The 18,285-nt window shown below is 42.8% G+C and overlaps 1 protein-coding gene across 5 annotated transcripts in view; it reads right to left on the bottom strand.

The window, feature by feature from the left end:
* LOC147015913 (slit homolog 2 protein-like) overlaps window positions 1-18,285 on the bottom strand; it is a 628,660-nt gene that overhangs the window by 112,291 nt on the left and 498,084 nt on the right. For 4 of the 5 annotated variants that reach the window (XM_085848522.1, XM_085848524.1, XM_085848523.1 and 1 more), the window contains 2 exons: window positions 9,393-9,532; window positions 9,252-9,281 (listed from right to left, as the gene is read on the bottom strand). In XM_085848522.1, the coding sequence (XP_085704648.1) occupies window positions 9,252-9,281; window positions 9,393-9,532 (170 nt within the window). The remainder of the gene's footprint in view (window positions 1-9,251; window positions 9,282-9,392; window positions 9,533-18,285) is intronic. The other variant, XM_085848521.1, reaches the window with a different exon arrangement.

The following is an 18,285-nucleotide window of genomic DNA, read 5'->3' as shown; positions in this document are numbered from 1 at the left end:
TTCTTAATTGAGGGGCAACTGCCAATCTGAAACAACTTTTGTTTCAAAAAGGAGAAAATATTCCTCCATAAATATAGTCACTAGGCAAGAAATTACAGATTTAATTCCTACGAGAGCGAAGTCGATGGCACGCCATTGCAAATCCCCATGCTTCCCACCTAAAGCGGAGTTGAAAGATGGCCAAAGGTTCCACCAGGAATTAATTCTATTTTTTTCCATTTTCACCCCTGTGACCACAAGTCCTCATCTTCTGGGGAATGAACTGGGAGTGAAATCTAAAAAAAATTGTTACATATTTCATGCATCCCCCAATGTTGAGTTCATGTACAAAGTTTAATTCAAAAAAAAAGTTTTAAAATGTGTCTGTAATTGCAATTTTTGGGGATTTGATCTTTTGACCCCACCCTAGGGAGTGGGACCAAAATGCGACTGCTGTTGAACCTTCATGCTCTATAGTAATAACAACTATCAAGTTTGGTGAATTTCTGCCCAACTGTTTCGGAGGAGATAGCATGACGGATGGAGAGACAGCCGGCGGAGAGACAGCCGGCGGAGAGACAGCCGGCGGAGAGACAGCCGGCGGAGAGACAGCCGGCGGAGAGACAGCCGGCGGAGAGACAGCCGGCGGAGAGACAGCCGGCGGAGAGACAGCCGGAGGAGAGACAGCCGGAGGAGAGACAGTCGGAGGAGAGACAGTCGGAGGAGAGACAGTCGGAGCCTCCGTTTTTTTTTAAACCCTCAGTTTTTTTTAACAATATCCCTCTGTTTTGTTTTTAAAGCATGGGTATCATAATCTATATTTACTTGGCCATAATTTGTATGTTTGAATGTTTCACATAGGTTTAGGAAGACAGCATAGAAAGATGATGCCTAAAGCACATGAAAGGAAATCTCACATAAAGTATCTGTATATCTTTATCTTTCTTGCAGTCTTTAAAGAGAAATTTGAATGTGAATTGTTCAGAAATTATGGTTTCATTGTCAGAAGGAGATCTCACAAGAAATCCTGCCTAATGTTTTGACCATGGCAAGTATCACTTTATATTTATCATGGAATTTCTGCAGGCTCAAATAGTAATAATAATTAGAGGGTATACTGTTTACAGAGCTATTGGAGACTTAAGGTGGCAAGAATTTTAGTTTGTTTTTCGGATGCCAGCAATCTTCTCGAAAGACACCAGGGGATCTTCAAAGTCCACCAATGACCAGAAAGTGCCATGGTCTTCCAGTAAAATGTCTGTTTGATTGACGGTGTGCACACATTGATGTAATGTCCTGCATGACAGCAGGGTGGCAGTTTATAGCTCGGTAGAGGTTCAAAACCAGGCCAAATTGCTCAGAGGTGTGTGTGTGTGTGTGTGCATAACTCAAAGCTATCCTGCCAGTCCACTCCTATTGAAGATGTTAGTGAATTATAATAAGTTTTGTTTTGTTACACATCACCAAGTATATGCATATCAAAGATAACAGTAAGTGTTGAGGAAAACGTGGGGGGAAAAATGGTGAAAATTAAATAATCCTCAAAAACACCTTGAAAATAATTCTAAAAGTTCCTGAACGTAACAAAGCCCTCCTACTGGAGAGGACTGGGAACTGTGAGCAAAGGATTTCTCCGTGAAACCTCATGATGACTCATCGTTCTACCAGAGAAGGTAAAACATAAATCAGGACATGTTTTCTTATGGTTTCTGAAGCCACAAATATGCGGAATACAAATCACAAAAATGTTCAGCATAAGCGGAGAAGATCACAACAATATCCACCAAGAAATCCAGTAAATTAATCACAAATATAGTGATAGGTGAACAATCAAACTGCATTGTTTTGAGTTTGTCGTGTCACATCAGCAGCCTCAGCATGCATTATGAACTCCACAAAAGCCCTTTTCAAAATAGGCAAACAGGCCTTCAAAATTATTTTTACCTGAAGTTTTAAAATTCGCCCAAAGTGATTGAGTGGCCCAATGAAGACGATAAACATGAACATTGTAATAATTTGATGTTTTACCATAACCAACACAAAATATTTCTAAATGTTAAAGATAATAAAACACTGCAAATTGAAACTAATTCCTGCAAATTTTGATGTTTCAGTATATGTGTAATCACTAAGTGAGCATACGTTGTTAAAATATCAACTTAGTTTTCCTGTTAAAATATCAAAATATTGCACAAGTAGAGATAAAGTAGAGATAGGAAAATAAATGATTAAAGTGAAATATATATGTTTGTGTGAAAATATATTGTTGCAGTTCTGCGAAACCCCAGGCAGTTATTTCATTATAGTATCCGTTTCAGATAGCCCTTCCCTTATGTCTAGTGGGTTAATGGGACAAAATGCATTGTGAGGGTTTTTAAGTTTGGTTTTTAATTCCATTCATCTATTTTAATTTACTTTATACACATGACCTCTCCTTCAAGCAAGCATGCATGGCGCAGACCGAACCGAGTCGTGATGTTAATGGAGAGCCTCATGATCATATGCCGCTTTGGCCCCATTCAAACTGCGCGCCATTCCCCAACGGATATTTTATTTCAGACTCCTCAGAACTTGAACCACAATGCTACAACACTCATACGACCACCACAACCCCTTCCAAAAAAATCTCCACAATAACCTACGCTCGACCTCTTCACCAAAAATGTCACAGTGCTTCCCCGAACTCAGTACAATTGGTACGAAATGCCGCAACCACAGTCAATACCCCAGATGCTCACCACAATCCTTTCAGGATATCAGGGAACAATGGACATGATGGATGCTTGGGGTCGGATCCACTCAACGTCATCTGAGTGGCCCTGGCGCTCCGCTAAATAGCGACGCTCATTCAAAGCCCAGCACACGTTGGTGGCCGGAGAACACTCACAAAAAACCCGTAGCCCATGTTAATGTTGGAGCTCGTCACATGGCCGGGTGCCGGGGTGAATGAGGCCACTTATGGCTTCAGAGTCTCGCAGGGCAGGGCTACTTCTCAGGGAGGCGTCTGTACACCAATGAGAGTGCTCGGATATGCCTACAGAGCATTTCAATCTGACTTTTGGTTCCTCCTTTGCCTAGGCTCTATAAAAGAGCTGCAAAAGGATCAGAATCAGTGTTTGCCAGTCAGTTTTGAGCCAGTCTTTGCCACAGTCTCTGTTACAGTCTTTGCCAGGCAGTCTTGAGCCAGTCAATCTGCCACAGTCTTCACCAGTCAGTCTTAAGCCAGTCAGTCTCCACCATCGTCTTGCGTCAGTCAGTCTCTGCACGAGGTCAGAGATTCTTTTCCTGGGTGTGAGGCAGCTTCTTCTGAATGTGGAGAGCTGGATGAGGAGGAGGGTCCAGACCTGAACAGCAGCGCGAGGGGAAAGGCGGAGTGAAGTGCTAAGTAGGCGGAATGCTAGATTGATGATAGGCGTAGTGTTTACACGCACAGACTTTCTCCCACACTACATTAAGCCATAATCTCACACGTTCTGTCTCTTCCATCCACTGTCGTGTCTGCTGTGGATGCACAAAACTAAAAGAGCAACTGCAGATACACACCTCTCCACACTTCCTCTTCTGCATTACATTTGCATCTCATTACACCTCATTTTGCACCTCCTCACTCACGCATCATAAACACCCCCAGTTTTCTTCCCTCCTCCCCCTTCTAAGCGACTGGGTTGTGTTGGTTCATCGACCGCACCAAGTATTCCAGAGGTTTTTTTGGGGTTTTTTTGTGTACATTGTCACGGCTCGTATGAGGGCTAACACACAGAATGCACAAGAAGGGGAGCAGGAGACAAGAGGGGCGGGAGAGAGAAGGAAAAAAAAAATAGTGTGGAACAGAGGCCTGAGGAGATCTGTGAAAGGGAGAAGGATGGGTCGGGGTACACGGGGTAAACAAGATGGACACTACAGGGACTTTCAGGAAGGAAAGCAGGGAATTTGAAGGAGGTGGGTTTGGGGTGGATTAGCGGGGGTAGAAAAGATCGTGGTTTTGGATGGGGGAAGCGAAGAGATGGTGGTGAACAGCTTGTTTTGAAGACCTGGAAGGAAGAGTGGGATTGAAGAGAATGTGGGAGTTTGTTACAAAGGCGGGAAAAAAAAGAGGAATGAAAGAGTGAAGTTTAATTTCGGTTTAGCTCTGCCCTGTGTCGTCTCTTTTGTACATAAATGCATTTCTTTTGCTGTACCTCATCAATCCTTGCTTTCCCCTGCTGTGGACATTGCTTATTAAAACCTTTTATTATTGTGCCACATGATCTTTCCACACCCTTGCTTTATGAATAAATTGCCCTCATTATAAATGTATCCAGCTCATTTGGTCTTTTCCGTCACATTTTTCAACAACAATTATTAATAAAGATGGACATGATGGGTGATAAGCTGAGCAATGATATGAATGCGATGGGTAACGACATGAAGGTGGGGCAGCAAAGGATGGAGGCAGGGCTGGCAGAGGTACAGAATGAGGCCAAGGCTGACATGAGGGCATTGAGCAAAGGAATGAGGAGGATGGGCATTGAGGTGAAGGCTGATATGGAGGTGATGGGCCAGGAGAAATGAATGAGGAAGAGGAGCGAGTGGACGGTGTTTGGACTGCGATGGAGGCGGGTAAGGAGGAAGTGACAAATAAAATGACAGAAATTAAAGAGGAGGCAGATAGACTCGGAGGAGGAGTGACGGAATGAACAGAAGGGCAAGAACAATTAAAAATTCAAATTTGGCAGAACACGAATGTGGTAAAATAATTGAAACGGGTCCAGAAGGAAATGAAGGGGAATTCAATCTCAGTAAAAAAAAAAAAGTATGTAAGATGAGACATGATGAAATAACACAGAAGGTAAAAAAGGAAATGGGACAGAAAATAGGATCGGGGAATCAAGAAATAAACAAATGATTGGCAGAATACGAGGAAGAAACCAAAAAGGGTCTTGAGAAAGCGAAGGAGGAATTAACGGAGCACAGAGGAAGATAAAGCAGATAAAGGATGAGATAAATAAGGTAAAAGAGGATCAAACTCAGATAGAGGGGAGGGGAGAAGAAATGAAGGCGGAGCAAGTTGAATGTGTTGAGACCTTATGAAAGAGTCAGTATAACATCCTCCAGGTACAGGTGGAGAGGATACAGGCCCTCGAAGTGGACAGCAACCAGGTGAGTCCAGTGAAGGTAAGGTTGTGCGAGGCAGAGCAGGTGCATGGAGCAAAAGGGTACATGACGAATTTTGGGGGAGTGGAGGCTCTGAGTTATCTTGAGGTGCTATGAACTCCTAGTATGAATGTGGCAAAGTGTGTGTGGGGTGCATGTAGCATGGCATGGATGAACACGTGAGAAGGAGGTGCAGGGTGCGCACCAACCCCTGACGGGAATGACAAATTGGATAGACGAGCGGGGTGAGCTCCGCAGGTGCAGCACACCGCCAGAATCCTCTGACATCTGCAGCTGTGCCGTCCACCCCAACGTTGGTCTCGCTAAGAGCGTGTGAGATTAGAAAACTCAGAGGCCGAATGGTGCCATTAGCACCATATGACGGGAAGGGCGACCTGAGGGCATATTTGGCATAATTCGACCATGTGTCCAGTGATAATGGCTGGAGCACGGACAAAGGTGGAATACACCTTGTAGCAGCACTGTGCGGCACGGCTGCTGAGGTCTTGACCATTATGCCACCAGGCGCAATAACCTTATCATTCCTCTTTTCAGCCCTAAACAGTCCATTCACCATAGAACAGAGGAGTGAGCTTGTTAAAGCTCAACTCATTGGCTGCAAAAGAAAACTCAATGAAACCATTAGGGGAATTGGCTTGTGATATTCACTGTGCAGTGGGGATCCCACTTGTGAACATGGCAGCATCTTCCCAGGAAGGACTGGCCCAGGATCACTTCCTCCAGGTTCTCTCAGGCACGGACATAGGGGCTCTGCTGTCTATGTGGCACCCGGAGACCTTGAACAAGCGCCACCGCCTGATGGGAGGTGTCGAGGCTGCTGGCGTGAGGGTCCAAGTGCAATGTCATAGTAGTTAGAGAGTTGGGCCCTGTAAACAATGACAGGTCCTGAGTGAGGGCCAGTCCCGAGACATGGGCAGACTTGGAGTGGATGGTTCGGGACATAGTGGACCACTGGTTGGCGAGGTCTGGACCATGGCAGGCAGCTCCAATGATGACACCCAACAAGCCATTGGTAAAAAATCCCAACTATGAACTTTAGGGGGGGCAATTTGAAATAACAGAAGGATACTGTACACCTTACCAGGTAAGATGTTATAATTGTGGACGAGTGGGTCATCTGTTGAGGGACTGTAGAACTCTGCGCAGGGTTAGACCCCGATACCCAGAGCCACAAACTTCACCCCAATTGGACTGGATTAGCCGGCCCCCAACACCCCCTGCCAGGCCCAGGGAAACAAGTGAGCACCGAGCATGCAGGGCCATATTCGACATCTGCAGGCATGCCGTCCACCCCCACATCGGTCTCGCTAGGACTGGCGTGCAGGATTAGAAAAGTCAGAGGCCGAACGGTGCTATTAGCCCCGTATGACGGGAAGGGCGACCTGAGGGCATATTTGGCGTAATTCAACCTGTGTCCAGGGACAATGGCTGGAGCACGGACGAAGGTGGGATACACCTTGTAGGAAAAGAGCCCTCATCATTGCGACAGGTCATTTATTGTGGCCAAATTGGCACTGGTGGTATGACAACATTGCCGGTGTCGGGGTAGACGCCATAGTGGACACAGGAGCAAGTACCACCATCATTAGCCTTGTGGTCCTTGATTCGAGCAGAGATGGTTGGAATAATATCTGCCGTCTGCAAAATCATAGTCTGCAGCTGGATACCAGGGCGACGGCTCCCATCATCGGGCATGGTTTCCTGATCCTGAAGTTGGGTTCATTAAAGAAGAGAGTAGAGGTTTGGGTGGCGGAGGTGTGCGACCCATGCCTAATAGGGTTGGATTTGCTAACCGCTGACGAGTGCAAGAGCGATCTGGGCCGAGGTGTCATGCAGGTGGGTGTGGAAGAGTTGCCATTAGGGGGTGTGGGCACAGATGAGAATGCAGAGCTTGAGGCTCGCGATCCCGTCACCATTCCATTGGGTGCCAAGGTGATCCTCCTGGCACAATGATGGGCTCACCCAACCTGGCAGGATCCCTGTAGTTTAGTCGAGCAGCTGGTAGAGCAACCAAATCTGGGTTTAGTCAGGGGCCCGATCCCATTTGTGAGATGGTAAACAGAAGTAGTGTATATTTGGAGGAGGCCCAGTGGGGGGGCCTTACACAAATTAGTTGACCAGCATTTGGAGATCTCCTTGTCTTCCGAGGACATTGGACGTATGAGCTTGGTGAAGAATCACATCCACACTGGTGAGGGCCAGTTTATTCGTCAGCCCACCTGATGGCTCACCTGGAGCAAGAGGGAGGAGGCTGATGAGCAGGTAGAAAAGATGCTTGATGCAGGTGTCATCGAGTCCTCAGGAAGTCCTTGGATGTCACCGGTTGTGTTGGTTAAAAAGAAGTATGGGACCACAAGTTTCTGCGTGGACTCTTGCCAGCTTAACAATGTAACACTCAAAGACTCCTATCCCCTGCCGAGAATTGACGATACCCCTGATACTGTTTCAGGTTCTAAATGGTTTTCAACTTTTGACCTCAAGAGTGGGTATTGGCAGGTGGAGATGAATAAGGCAGGGATGGAGAAAAAGGCATTCTCTACAAGGAAGGGACTGTATAAATTCACTGTGATGCGATTTGATTTGTGTAACACCCCTGCCACCTCTGAACGATTGATGGAGCATGTACTCGGCGGCATGTCATGGCAATCATGCCTGGTGTACCTGGATGATATGCTGGTATACGCTAAAACATTTCCCCATGCCATAGTTAATTTGGCTGCGAGGGTTTTTTTTTTTCCGGATATCAGCTGGAGCTGCCTATCGGAATTTCTGGCTTATTTACTCTCATCAGGATGGCATACCATATCAATATCCAAGCAAAGGTCCATTTGATGTTTAACCAATGGCAGCTGTCTGTTTGACAGAGTTGCTGGGCTGAAGCCTCCGGGTTGGAGGTGACGCTTTGGTGTGCTTATGTCCACTGTAGATCAGGGGAGCACTTGTCACGCTCCACGCGTTTCGATTTATCCACTCAATCATACCACGTGCCTTCTGGTTGATTGGTTTGTAGAAGTGGAAACAATCGTCTGGTTGGCAGACAGACTGTTGTTCTTTGCGGATTTAGTGGTCTTACCGTGTGAGACATAATGGAAATCCATGGCCGATGCTCACTATTACAGCTAGGAGGTATGATTGAAACACACACACACACACACACACACACACACACACACACACACACACACACACACACACACACACACACACACACACACACACACACACACACACACACACACACACACACACACACACACACACACACACACACACACTTCTGTACTACAGAAGCCTCTGGCATTGGAGGCAATGTGGTGCGCATGTGTAGCATGACGTTATGTCATATTGTTGCTCTTATTAGGTCGGAAGGGATATTTATTGGTTTTATATATATATATATATATATATATATATATATATATATATATATATATATATATATATATATATATATATATATATATATATATATATACACACACATATATATATATATATATATATATATATATATATATATATATATATATATATATATATATATTCATACACACATGGGGGTGAAAAAGTATGAGTCCAGTAGGAAATGTATTAATTAAGACATGACAACAAAATATATCATTGTAACATGAAAGTAAAAGCAACTTTCAAGGGATTTCCACGAACCTTTAGGATATAACACTTATTATAACAGGAAAAACCAATTCTGTCTTTACGTCTAATCAATAATTATCAGTGTGAGAACTGCCTCAACTCAATTTGGGATTAATTTAATTAGTATATGGATGATGTTTGAGTCAATCTTTGCCCAACAGCTTTGTAATGCACTCCAGAGCAGAGTCAGACTGCTCACGTAAATCTTATCTTTCTCTCAAATGTATTCACCCTTCATTTATTCTGTTAAGACAAAGTGTCATAACTCCAATATGTATATTAAAGAACATGGACACATCTTCAATATCATGACAAATTTGTGTTTGAAATCATGATTTGAGAAAGCTTGGCATTGATTTAAGTGGACTCATACTTTTGCACCCCGCTGTACTGTGTATCTCATGGAAGTTGTGGATCATGTGTGACAGAAAAAGAAAATAAACTCAACAATGAACAACACTAACCTTTGTCGATCTCTTCTGGCCTTTCAGAAGCTTGTAACAAGAAACAACACAGGAATATAGTCGCCTACAGCATGACATAATCTGTTCAGAAAACGTGTAAAAGTGAATTGGAATGGTGTGTGCATGTGTAAAACATCATACCGGTATATTCTGCACGACATACACAGGTGTAGTCGTTGATGCCGTCGACACAGGTCGAGCTGTTTCCGCATTTATGATCTTTGCAGTCATCAATGTTCACCTCACATGTTTGACCCTCAAACCCCTTCGGACAGTCACAGCTGTTGACAAGCAAGACAAGTCCAGCAGAATTGTATCTTGTTCTCATTGTGGTAGAATACAGTACATTGTTGACAATGAGTGTTGTCTATGATACCAGTCCTATATGAATGCCATTTATGGCTGAGTAATTTGCAAAACTATAATACTCATCAAGTTATTATGGCAGGAAAAGACTACAGTCGGGAGTCATATACATATTGGAAATGCAAAAAGGCTGGGGTAAGGGGTGGCGATTTACAAAAACAAAACTGAGAAAATGTTTTCGATGCAAAAAAACCTCCAGAGAGATGAAACAAAGGGTAGGCGACGTGGGGAGAAAAGGGAAATTCGGCTTGGCCATGAGACAAGTAAGGAGATGGGAGGGAAGGGGAGACCATATGAGGGAGGAGATGGGGGAAGATTTGGAGGTGGACATCAAATCAGACTCGGTGACGTAACGGTTCGAGCATCTGCTCTGAGTCTGGGAGGTCGGTGGGTTGAACACCGGCTGAGTCATACCAAATACTTTAAAAATGGCATTTACGCTGCTTGATGCTTAACATTTAAAAAGGTTGAAGTGTGGACAAACATCGGTTGGCAACCATTACACAGGCTTCATGGACCAAATGGCCTCCTCCTACAATGAAGTTTCTTGTGAGAGAAGTCATAAAATAAAATACCACAATTTTGCAAAGGTAACATTAGAGATTGCGTTTGACCTAGGATTGAAAAGAGACTACAAAAACATCTCACGTCAAACACAGACCAGAGAGTTGGTGTCAAAGCCACCCAATGCTCGCCTGTTTATACATTTATCATTTTTAAAAGACTAGTCTAATAATATTTTTTATAAAGCATTGCAGTGAAGTCTGATCCACATAATTTTAAAGCAATACAAGTCTGAAGACGACGATGGATCACGAGCAGTATTTGACGATGTAGATTGTTTCAGAAGTCAAGGATGAGACAATGTGATAATGTTTGACCAAGTTATAAAAATGATCAACATGATGTGGTACGAGTGACAGGTTATTAGCTGCAAAATGTCGAAAACCCGGTTTCGTTCAACAACTTTAAAAATTTGTCCTTTGCATAACCTTTAAAGGTTACAAAACAATGTTGTGGACATTAAAATAAGGAAACAGGATACGTGCTATAGCTTATTGGAGTTAGTTCGTCGAAGAAGGTCGAAAACCCGGTTCGATTCCCACAACTTTGAAAATTTGACCTTTCTGAACTTTAAAGGTCAAAGGTCAAGGATTATGACCTTTGGTGCAAAACTTCCTCTGGAACATTCCAGGAACAATATAACGTCATATAGACTATATGGCATTTCGCACTCCTCGGATTATCCAGACTTTGATGAAATCAGCGTAAAAACAAACTTGAAGGGGGCGCCACAGGCAAGGTGTTCGAGATAGAGCAAAATGGTTTCAAGACTTTAGGTGGGGAATGACCTCAAGATTATGCATAAAAAATATTGTCATCTGAGCTCTCAAAGTTTGGGCGGTCGTATGATTTTTATGTCAAAATTCGAAATTTTCTAAGTTCGTGACCTTGACCTTATGACCTTAACACGAAAATGAAAAAAAAAAAAATCGAGCTCCGTGGGGCTATACAGGTGCCATTGGGCTAACCAAATACCGAAACCACTGCCAGATTTGACAAACCCCTCGGAGAAGATGGATTTTTATGTCAAAATCGCAATTTTCTAAGTTCGTGACCTTGGGACGACAATGAAAAAAAAAAAAAAATCGAGCTCCGTGGGGTTATGCAGGTGCCATTGGGCTAACCAAATACCGAAACCCCTGCCAGATTCGACAAACCCCCTAGGAGAAGATGCAAATTGAAATCAGCTACCCCCTAAAAACACGTTTTTGGGCGTGGCTCCACCCATAATGGGCGCCCAACACCCATTTTCAGGAAAACACAACTAGATCATGATATAAACCTCCCACCAAAATTTCCTCAGGATCGGATCAAAACCCACGGAGCTATGCTCGGGACAGACAGACAGACAGACAGACAGACAGACAGACAACAATATAGTTAGAGAGCTCGCTTAGTTTCATTTACACTATTGAGAATGAAAGGTTTGATGGCCCTATTCTATTCAGAATGCTGGATGGAGAAATAAAATCCATTTCTTGTGTGTCACATTCCTGGCATTTAAAGGGGGGGTAACCTTCAAACCCCCAAAATATTGACCTTCAATTACACTTCTGAGAACAAGGCTGAAACTCATTTTGTGGATTCTGTTCCGAGCACTATTGAATAAAATGTAACTCAAGAAAAGAAATTCCCTGGCATTATTACTTAAGAAGGCCCCTGGGTAAGGGCCAAAGGGGGTCTCAATTACACTTTGGAGAACAAAACTGAATTTCACACAATCAGATCTCCTATTACCACTGATCAGAAGTGTTTAACTCAAGAAAAGATTTCCCTGGCATTTTTACTCAAGAAGGGTTAATAAAGGCTCAAAGGGGTCTCAATTTTTAAGATTGGACCAGAAATTTACACTGGAAAATCCGGTATTGTCACTTATCATAACCAAATAAAAGAACAAAATTAATGTAAAACAGTTGATGTGAATTTTGAAACATGAAATTTGTTACGGAATAAACACTAATTAGATAGGTTACAATCTGAGAAGTGACAATGTCAATCTGATCATACACAAAGTGAGATGAAATAATCAATACTATGCTATACCTGTTTATCATTCATCTGGAGGATCAACATGTATCGAAAAATATACATGTATGCAAATTGAAAATGTCCATTTTGTATGTCTATCAAATTTCTATGTTTCTAGATATCGTTAGTTTTCCCATCCCAGGGATCATCAGCTTTTTAGAACGTCACTTTTACAACAAACGCACGAACAGTTTTACACTCTACATTGTAAATTTGAAAATGTTCATTTCAGCCCTATCTATCAAATTTCTATGTTTCTAAACATCGTTTTCCCATACTGGTCAGGGATCATCAGCTTTTGAGAACAACGTCACTTTTACAACAAACGCACGAATAGTTTTACACTAGTATAAAGTGAAACCTTAATCTACCAAACTAATAACAACTGAACTCTGTGATGCAGTGTGAATTATCCACCAGCCCTATAAATTGCCAGGTGAAATTACAGTTACAGATAAACCTACATAGTACAAGAAATAAATCAAATGCTAAAGCTACGGTAAGTAGGCCTAGTATAGATGTGTGAAATGAAAACATTTTCAGCAACTTACTGTTGTGTCCATGCCCACCAATACCAACGTCTCACTCTTGTTGTGACAGCCAAAATTATATTTTAATTGCAACCACAGGAGTACCATGCAGACCTGGCTTATTGCTCTACAGTATAATTCAGTCATCGTCTACATCACTGTCAGTGTCAGAGCTGTCATCGTCAACATCAGTGTCACTGTCACATTGGCAATTTATGTCCCCATCTTCTTCATCATCTTCATTCGACTCTGAATTTTCTGGGATAACACTTTCTGGCATCTGAGGACATGTAAACCACACAATACTGTAGGAGTTATCATGCAGTTCCCATCCATGTTGAGGTTCCTTTGGCAATAGGTTGTCACCAGCTGCATGCCACATCATTGCAACAAAATTGCTTCTGTGGATTTTCTGTCTCACAACACTCTCGCTAGGTGGAATACTGCTTGCGTCGAGTCCTTTTCGCTTGGCAAATGGTTGTTTTCCATTTTTCGGTCCGAAGGTTTTCTCAAAGATCAAGTATCTGTGCTTGTTGAGAGGAGTTTTCTTCTTTGCACCATACATTTTCCCAGTAAATTCTTCTATAACCTTGCAGGTAGCATCATCCACCGGCCCTGAAGCTAAGGCATACAATGCATCAAGGTACTGTTCGTCTTTTTCAGCTATGGCCAAAGGACGCTTTTTGCCTTTCCTTTTGAAGGCCGCTGTGTAGTCGCAACCAGTATAGGCATGGAATCCTGGAAGGGCCTTGCATAACTGGTAACCAATCAGTGTCGCAATGGCTGAGATGTTTACGTAACGCCTGTTTACCATGGCCTGATGTACCAAGATCCATCCACACATTCATGGAAACTTTATGACAGTGATGCAGAAGAATGACAAGGATCTCGGTATCTGTTGCTCTCACCACAATATCACCATTTCTAAGGGATGAATTGGCATCTTGCATATGTAAGCATACCCTCATGTCTGCTTCTGAGTGATTGCACGCCAAGTGTGGAATAGGAGTCGCTTCTACCTCCCCATTGACTTCTCTGAATCTGACACATTCTGTGTTTACCCCGACATAGAGCTCTCTGCCTTCCAGAATAGCCGAATGCCACTGTCCTGCCCATTCCTTCAACAGAAATTGTGGTAACTGCTGTTTAAATGATGACTTCAGGACCCCTCGTAGTCAGCATCAACTGCACTGCTATGCTGCATGCCTGCATATCAAGATTGAGACATACCCTGGTTTCAGTATAAAGTATAGCATAACATGCAGTAAAAATTGGGACACACAGATAAGCTAGCTACCTGTCCTCTCTCATGTTGCGGGTTGCTATGTGGAAAGCCAGGAAATATTTTCTTCAGCTATTTCTGGCCAGTCATGATATAGGATCACTATTATGTGAATTTCACTTTCTCCTCATACATGTACTTGTGACCCTTTTTGGCCCTCATGATATGCCTACCAAGCATGCCGAGGGGCCTTTACACTATAACAGCAGAGAGTTTATTTTCTTGAGATGTAATGGTGTCAATCCATGATGCTAATACAATCAATTGAACAAATTTCTGGTCCAATCCTAAAATTGAGACCCCTTTTGAGCCTTTATTGTCCCTTCTTAAGTAAAAATGCCAGGGAAATCTTTTCTTGAGTTACACACTTCTGATCAGTGGTAATAGGAGATATGATTGTGTGAAATTCAGTTTTGTTCTCCAAAGTGTAATTGAGACCCTTTTTGGCCCTTACCAAAGGAGCTTCTTGAGCAATAACGCCAGAGAAAATCATTTCTTGAGTTATATGGCATCAATCCATGATGCGGATACAATCAATTCACCAAATTTCAGGTCCATTCCCAGAAGTGTAAATGAGATCCTTCTGACCCTTCTTAAGTAGAAATGGTGGGAAATATTTTTTCTTGAGTTATAAATTTGTGATCAGTGGTGATAGGTGATCTGATTATGTGAATTTCAGTTTCATTCTCCAAAGTGTAATTGAGACCCTCTTTGGTCCTTACCCAGGGGCCTTCTTAAGTAATAATGCCAGAGAATTTCTTTTCTTGAGTTACATTTTATTCAATAGTGCTCGGAACAGAATCCACAAAATGAGTTTCAGCCTTGTTCTCAGAAGTGTAATTGAAGGTCAATATTTTGGGGGTTTGAAGGTTACCCCCCTCTAAATACCAGGAATGCGACACACAAGAAATGGATTTTATTTCTCCATCCAGCATTCTGAATAGAATAGGGCCATCAAACCTTTCATTCGCAATAGTGTAAATGAAACTAAGCTGCATAAATTTTTTTTTAATTATAACGAATGTCACATCTAATTATAATCTCCCCGTCTAATAACGAATATAGTGGTCACTTATTTTTTTGTGAAAATATTTTTTCGTGAACCAATATGTATTTGTATATTGTAATCAGTAAAAAAATTGTGTGGTAGATAAAAACATAAGAAAGGAAATAACTTGCACCAAAAACTTTAACATTTTCACGCTCACGCTGACGCTGACACTGACACTCACGCCGGGGGTATCGCTACAGCTCTCTGTTCTTCGAACAGGAAGCTAAAAATGAGCATTAAATATTATTTTGTATTTTGTGAGGATGCAAACCTACAACTCATCATGTTCATTAACTCTGCCACAGAAAATGGATGGAGTTATGTTGTCTGTTTGTCTTTGAGCAGGATATCTTAAAAGTTCTTAAAAAAGGATATCTTAAAAATTTCGAAAGGACCGTTTAGAAAACCCCCCCATCCACTTTCTCAACAATCCTCTGGAAGAAGTCTTTTCTTTCAAGCTTCTGGGTCTCACTATCTGCCATGACCTTTCCTGGGAAAGTCACATTTCCAACCTTGCCTCAAAAGCCAGTCGCCGACTGGGAATCCTCCGTGGTGCAAAGCCCTTCCTCGGCACTCTTGAGCTCCTGACCACTTACAAAGCTTTTGTCCGTAGCCTGATGGAGTACTGCTCTCCCCTCTGGGCTGGTGCTCCTGCCTCCCACCTTTCTCGGCTTCACGCTGTCGAAACCAGGGCATTTAAGATCATCGGCATCTCCCGCAATGAAGCTGAGTCTTTGGGCCTCTCACTCAATCACCGCAGGTTGGTTGGTGGTCTTTCTGTCTTCTGCCGACTCCTCTCCAGCCTTGCCCCCCCTGCTCTCTCTGCGATTTGTCCCCACCACATTTCCACAGGGCGCTCAAGGTCCGCCAACAACCCCCTTCTGGTAAAACTACCAAAATCACGAATCACTGCTCATCTTCACTCTTTCATTCCTCTTTTTTCCCACCTTTGGAATAAACTTCCTCACTCTATTATTTCCCATTCTTCCCTCCAGGCTTTCAAAACAGCTGTTCACCACCACCTCTTATCTTCCCCCATCCAAATCCTCGATCTTTTCTACCCCCGATAATCCACCCAAGCCCACTTCCTTCAATTCCCCTGCTTTCCTTCCTGAAGGTCCCTGTAATGTCCATCTTCTCTTCACCATGTTCCCCGTCCCATCCCCATCCCTCTCCCTTCCACAGTTCACCTAATGTGTCTGTTCCCCACTGTTTTGTCCCTTCCACTCCCGCCCCTCTTGTCTCATGCCCCCTTGCTGTGAGTTGTGCGTTAGCTCTCATACGAGCCTCGACAATGTATACAAAAAAAAAAGTTATGGATGGATTTGGCCGAAAGTTGGATAGGTTGGGTGTGCGATAAAAACAAATTAATTATATTTTGGTGATGACCGGATCTGGACACGATAATTTTTTTAAAGTCATTTTTCACCATTGAGAGATGGGGCCAAAAACGATACATAGTATGATATCTCAAAAAGTTGTGGATGGATTCGGACGAAACTTGGTGGACATGTTGGGTATGTGACAAGACTACTTTAATTTGGTGAAGATCCGGATGCGATAATTTTATTTTTTAAAGTGATTCTTCACCATTGAGAGATGAGGCCAAAAACGATATATAGCATGATATCTCAAAAAGTTTCGGATGGATTATGATAAAACTTGGTCGATGAATTGATTAGTTGACAAGCCATTGAGATTTTGGTTCAGGTCTGGATGCAGATCCAGCCTATCCAGTGGGATACAAAATGTAAGCTGTTCATCCTGGCAGGGTTGTGCACTCTACCGATTGCCATTCCTGTTGAAACAAGAAGTCATGATTAATTTTATTATTTTGAAAAGTCCAGGGAAGACTCGATTATCCAAATCCTCAAATCCTTTGCCAATCCCACCTATGGTACCATGTGTGCTGGCATTTAAGATATCTCAATGGCATGAACACACTTTGGATTCTCAGATTTATCAAGCGTGTCTGTTTTAGATTGATGATGTAAACCCATCATGATCTAATTCCAACAAAAGTGGCGTTAAAACAACGAATCCGAAACTGGAAGAGAACCCCCCCTGTGGTGTCGTCTGTGAAAGAACATGAAGATATTGGTATGGCAAGGAGAAAAATAAATAAATGTGGCATATCATGTTTGTTAGAAGATTGCAAAAGTGCTTTCCCTAAGTAGGTGAAAGCAAGGCAATTGGAATAAAAACTGAACAAGTGAGGGAAGTGCAGGTGTTGCATTTCGAACGAACACGTGCACAGCCATGTTGCATGACAGGCTTACAAAGGATGCAAACAGGACTTAACATCAGGAAAGAAATAAAACAATACCTGCAAGCTGTTTGACAATATAGAACCTGAATTCGCTTCAATTAATTTCTCCAAAGCTATGAAGAGTCTTTGAGGATGAAAATGTACTTGCATCAAGGCAATTCTTCTTCTTCTTGCATTTGGCAGCTTGTCTACCAAGTCGCTGTGATTTTTATGGGGGCACGGCTATGCCACTGATGCTGTGCCCCTCTTCCAATACAGTGGTACTCATTTCACCAACATCAGAAGGATGACAGGCTGAGTCAACCCCATCTGGTGTTAATTCAGCAGCCAACGAGGCTCAAACTCAGGACCCTAAGATCCCATGCCAGCCAGCCACCTAAGCTACTAAACCAACACCAGGCTTATCAAGACAATCAAAGTGGTCGAGATGGAATGATACATCGAAGAATGTATGGAATCAACACGACGTTGATTGAGGTATGCTCACTGCCGTGGGAAGCAAGGGTTAGCTGACATTTTGGGCGTTAACTCTTCATCAAAGCAAATGAGCCCTGTGGGGTTAACACGCAAAATGCCAGCTTGTCTTTGCTTCTCATGACGGTTAGCACACCTCAATCAATGTGCTGTTCATTACATCCATTATTCTACCTGTCTGCAGATGCTGATCGATACCCACCTTCACGAGCAACGCTCGTTCTTCATGGTACCCTTGAAAGGGACATGATGTACAGTTGGTGGATAGATAGATGTGATAAACAGATGGGACATGACAATAAAGTTTATCTTCAACGTTCGAAATCTTGCACTGATAGGAACATGAATCTTCAAGAAGCACAAATGCTTGCCTTCAACAAGATTTATGGCAATTTATTTTTGGTTTTTTTTGCTTTTTTCCAAAGATGCACTCTTTTGCCTGAAACCCCAGGACCCTTGGTATTTCATTT

The sequence above is a fragment of the Eptatretus burgeri genome, chromosome 12, assembly GCF_056783735.1.
Source record: "Eptatretus burgeri isolate ZD-2024b chromosome 12, Ebu_testis_v1, whole genome shotgun sequence".
Lineage (NCBI taxonomy): Eukaryota > Metazoa > Chordata > Myxini > Myxiniformes > Myxinidae > Eptatretus > Eptatretus burgeri.
Note: the sequence above shows the minus strand (reverse complement) of the source record. Positions and strands in the feature narration are given on the sequence as shown.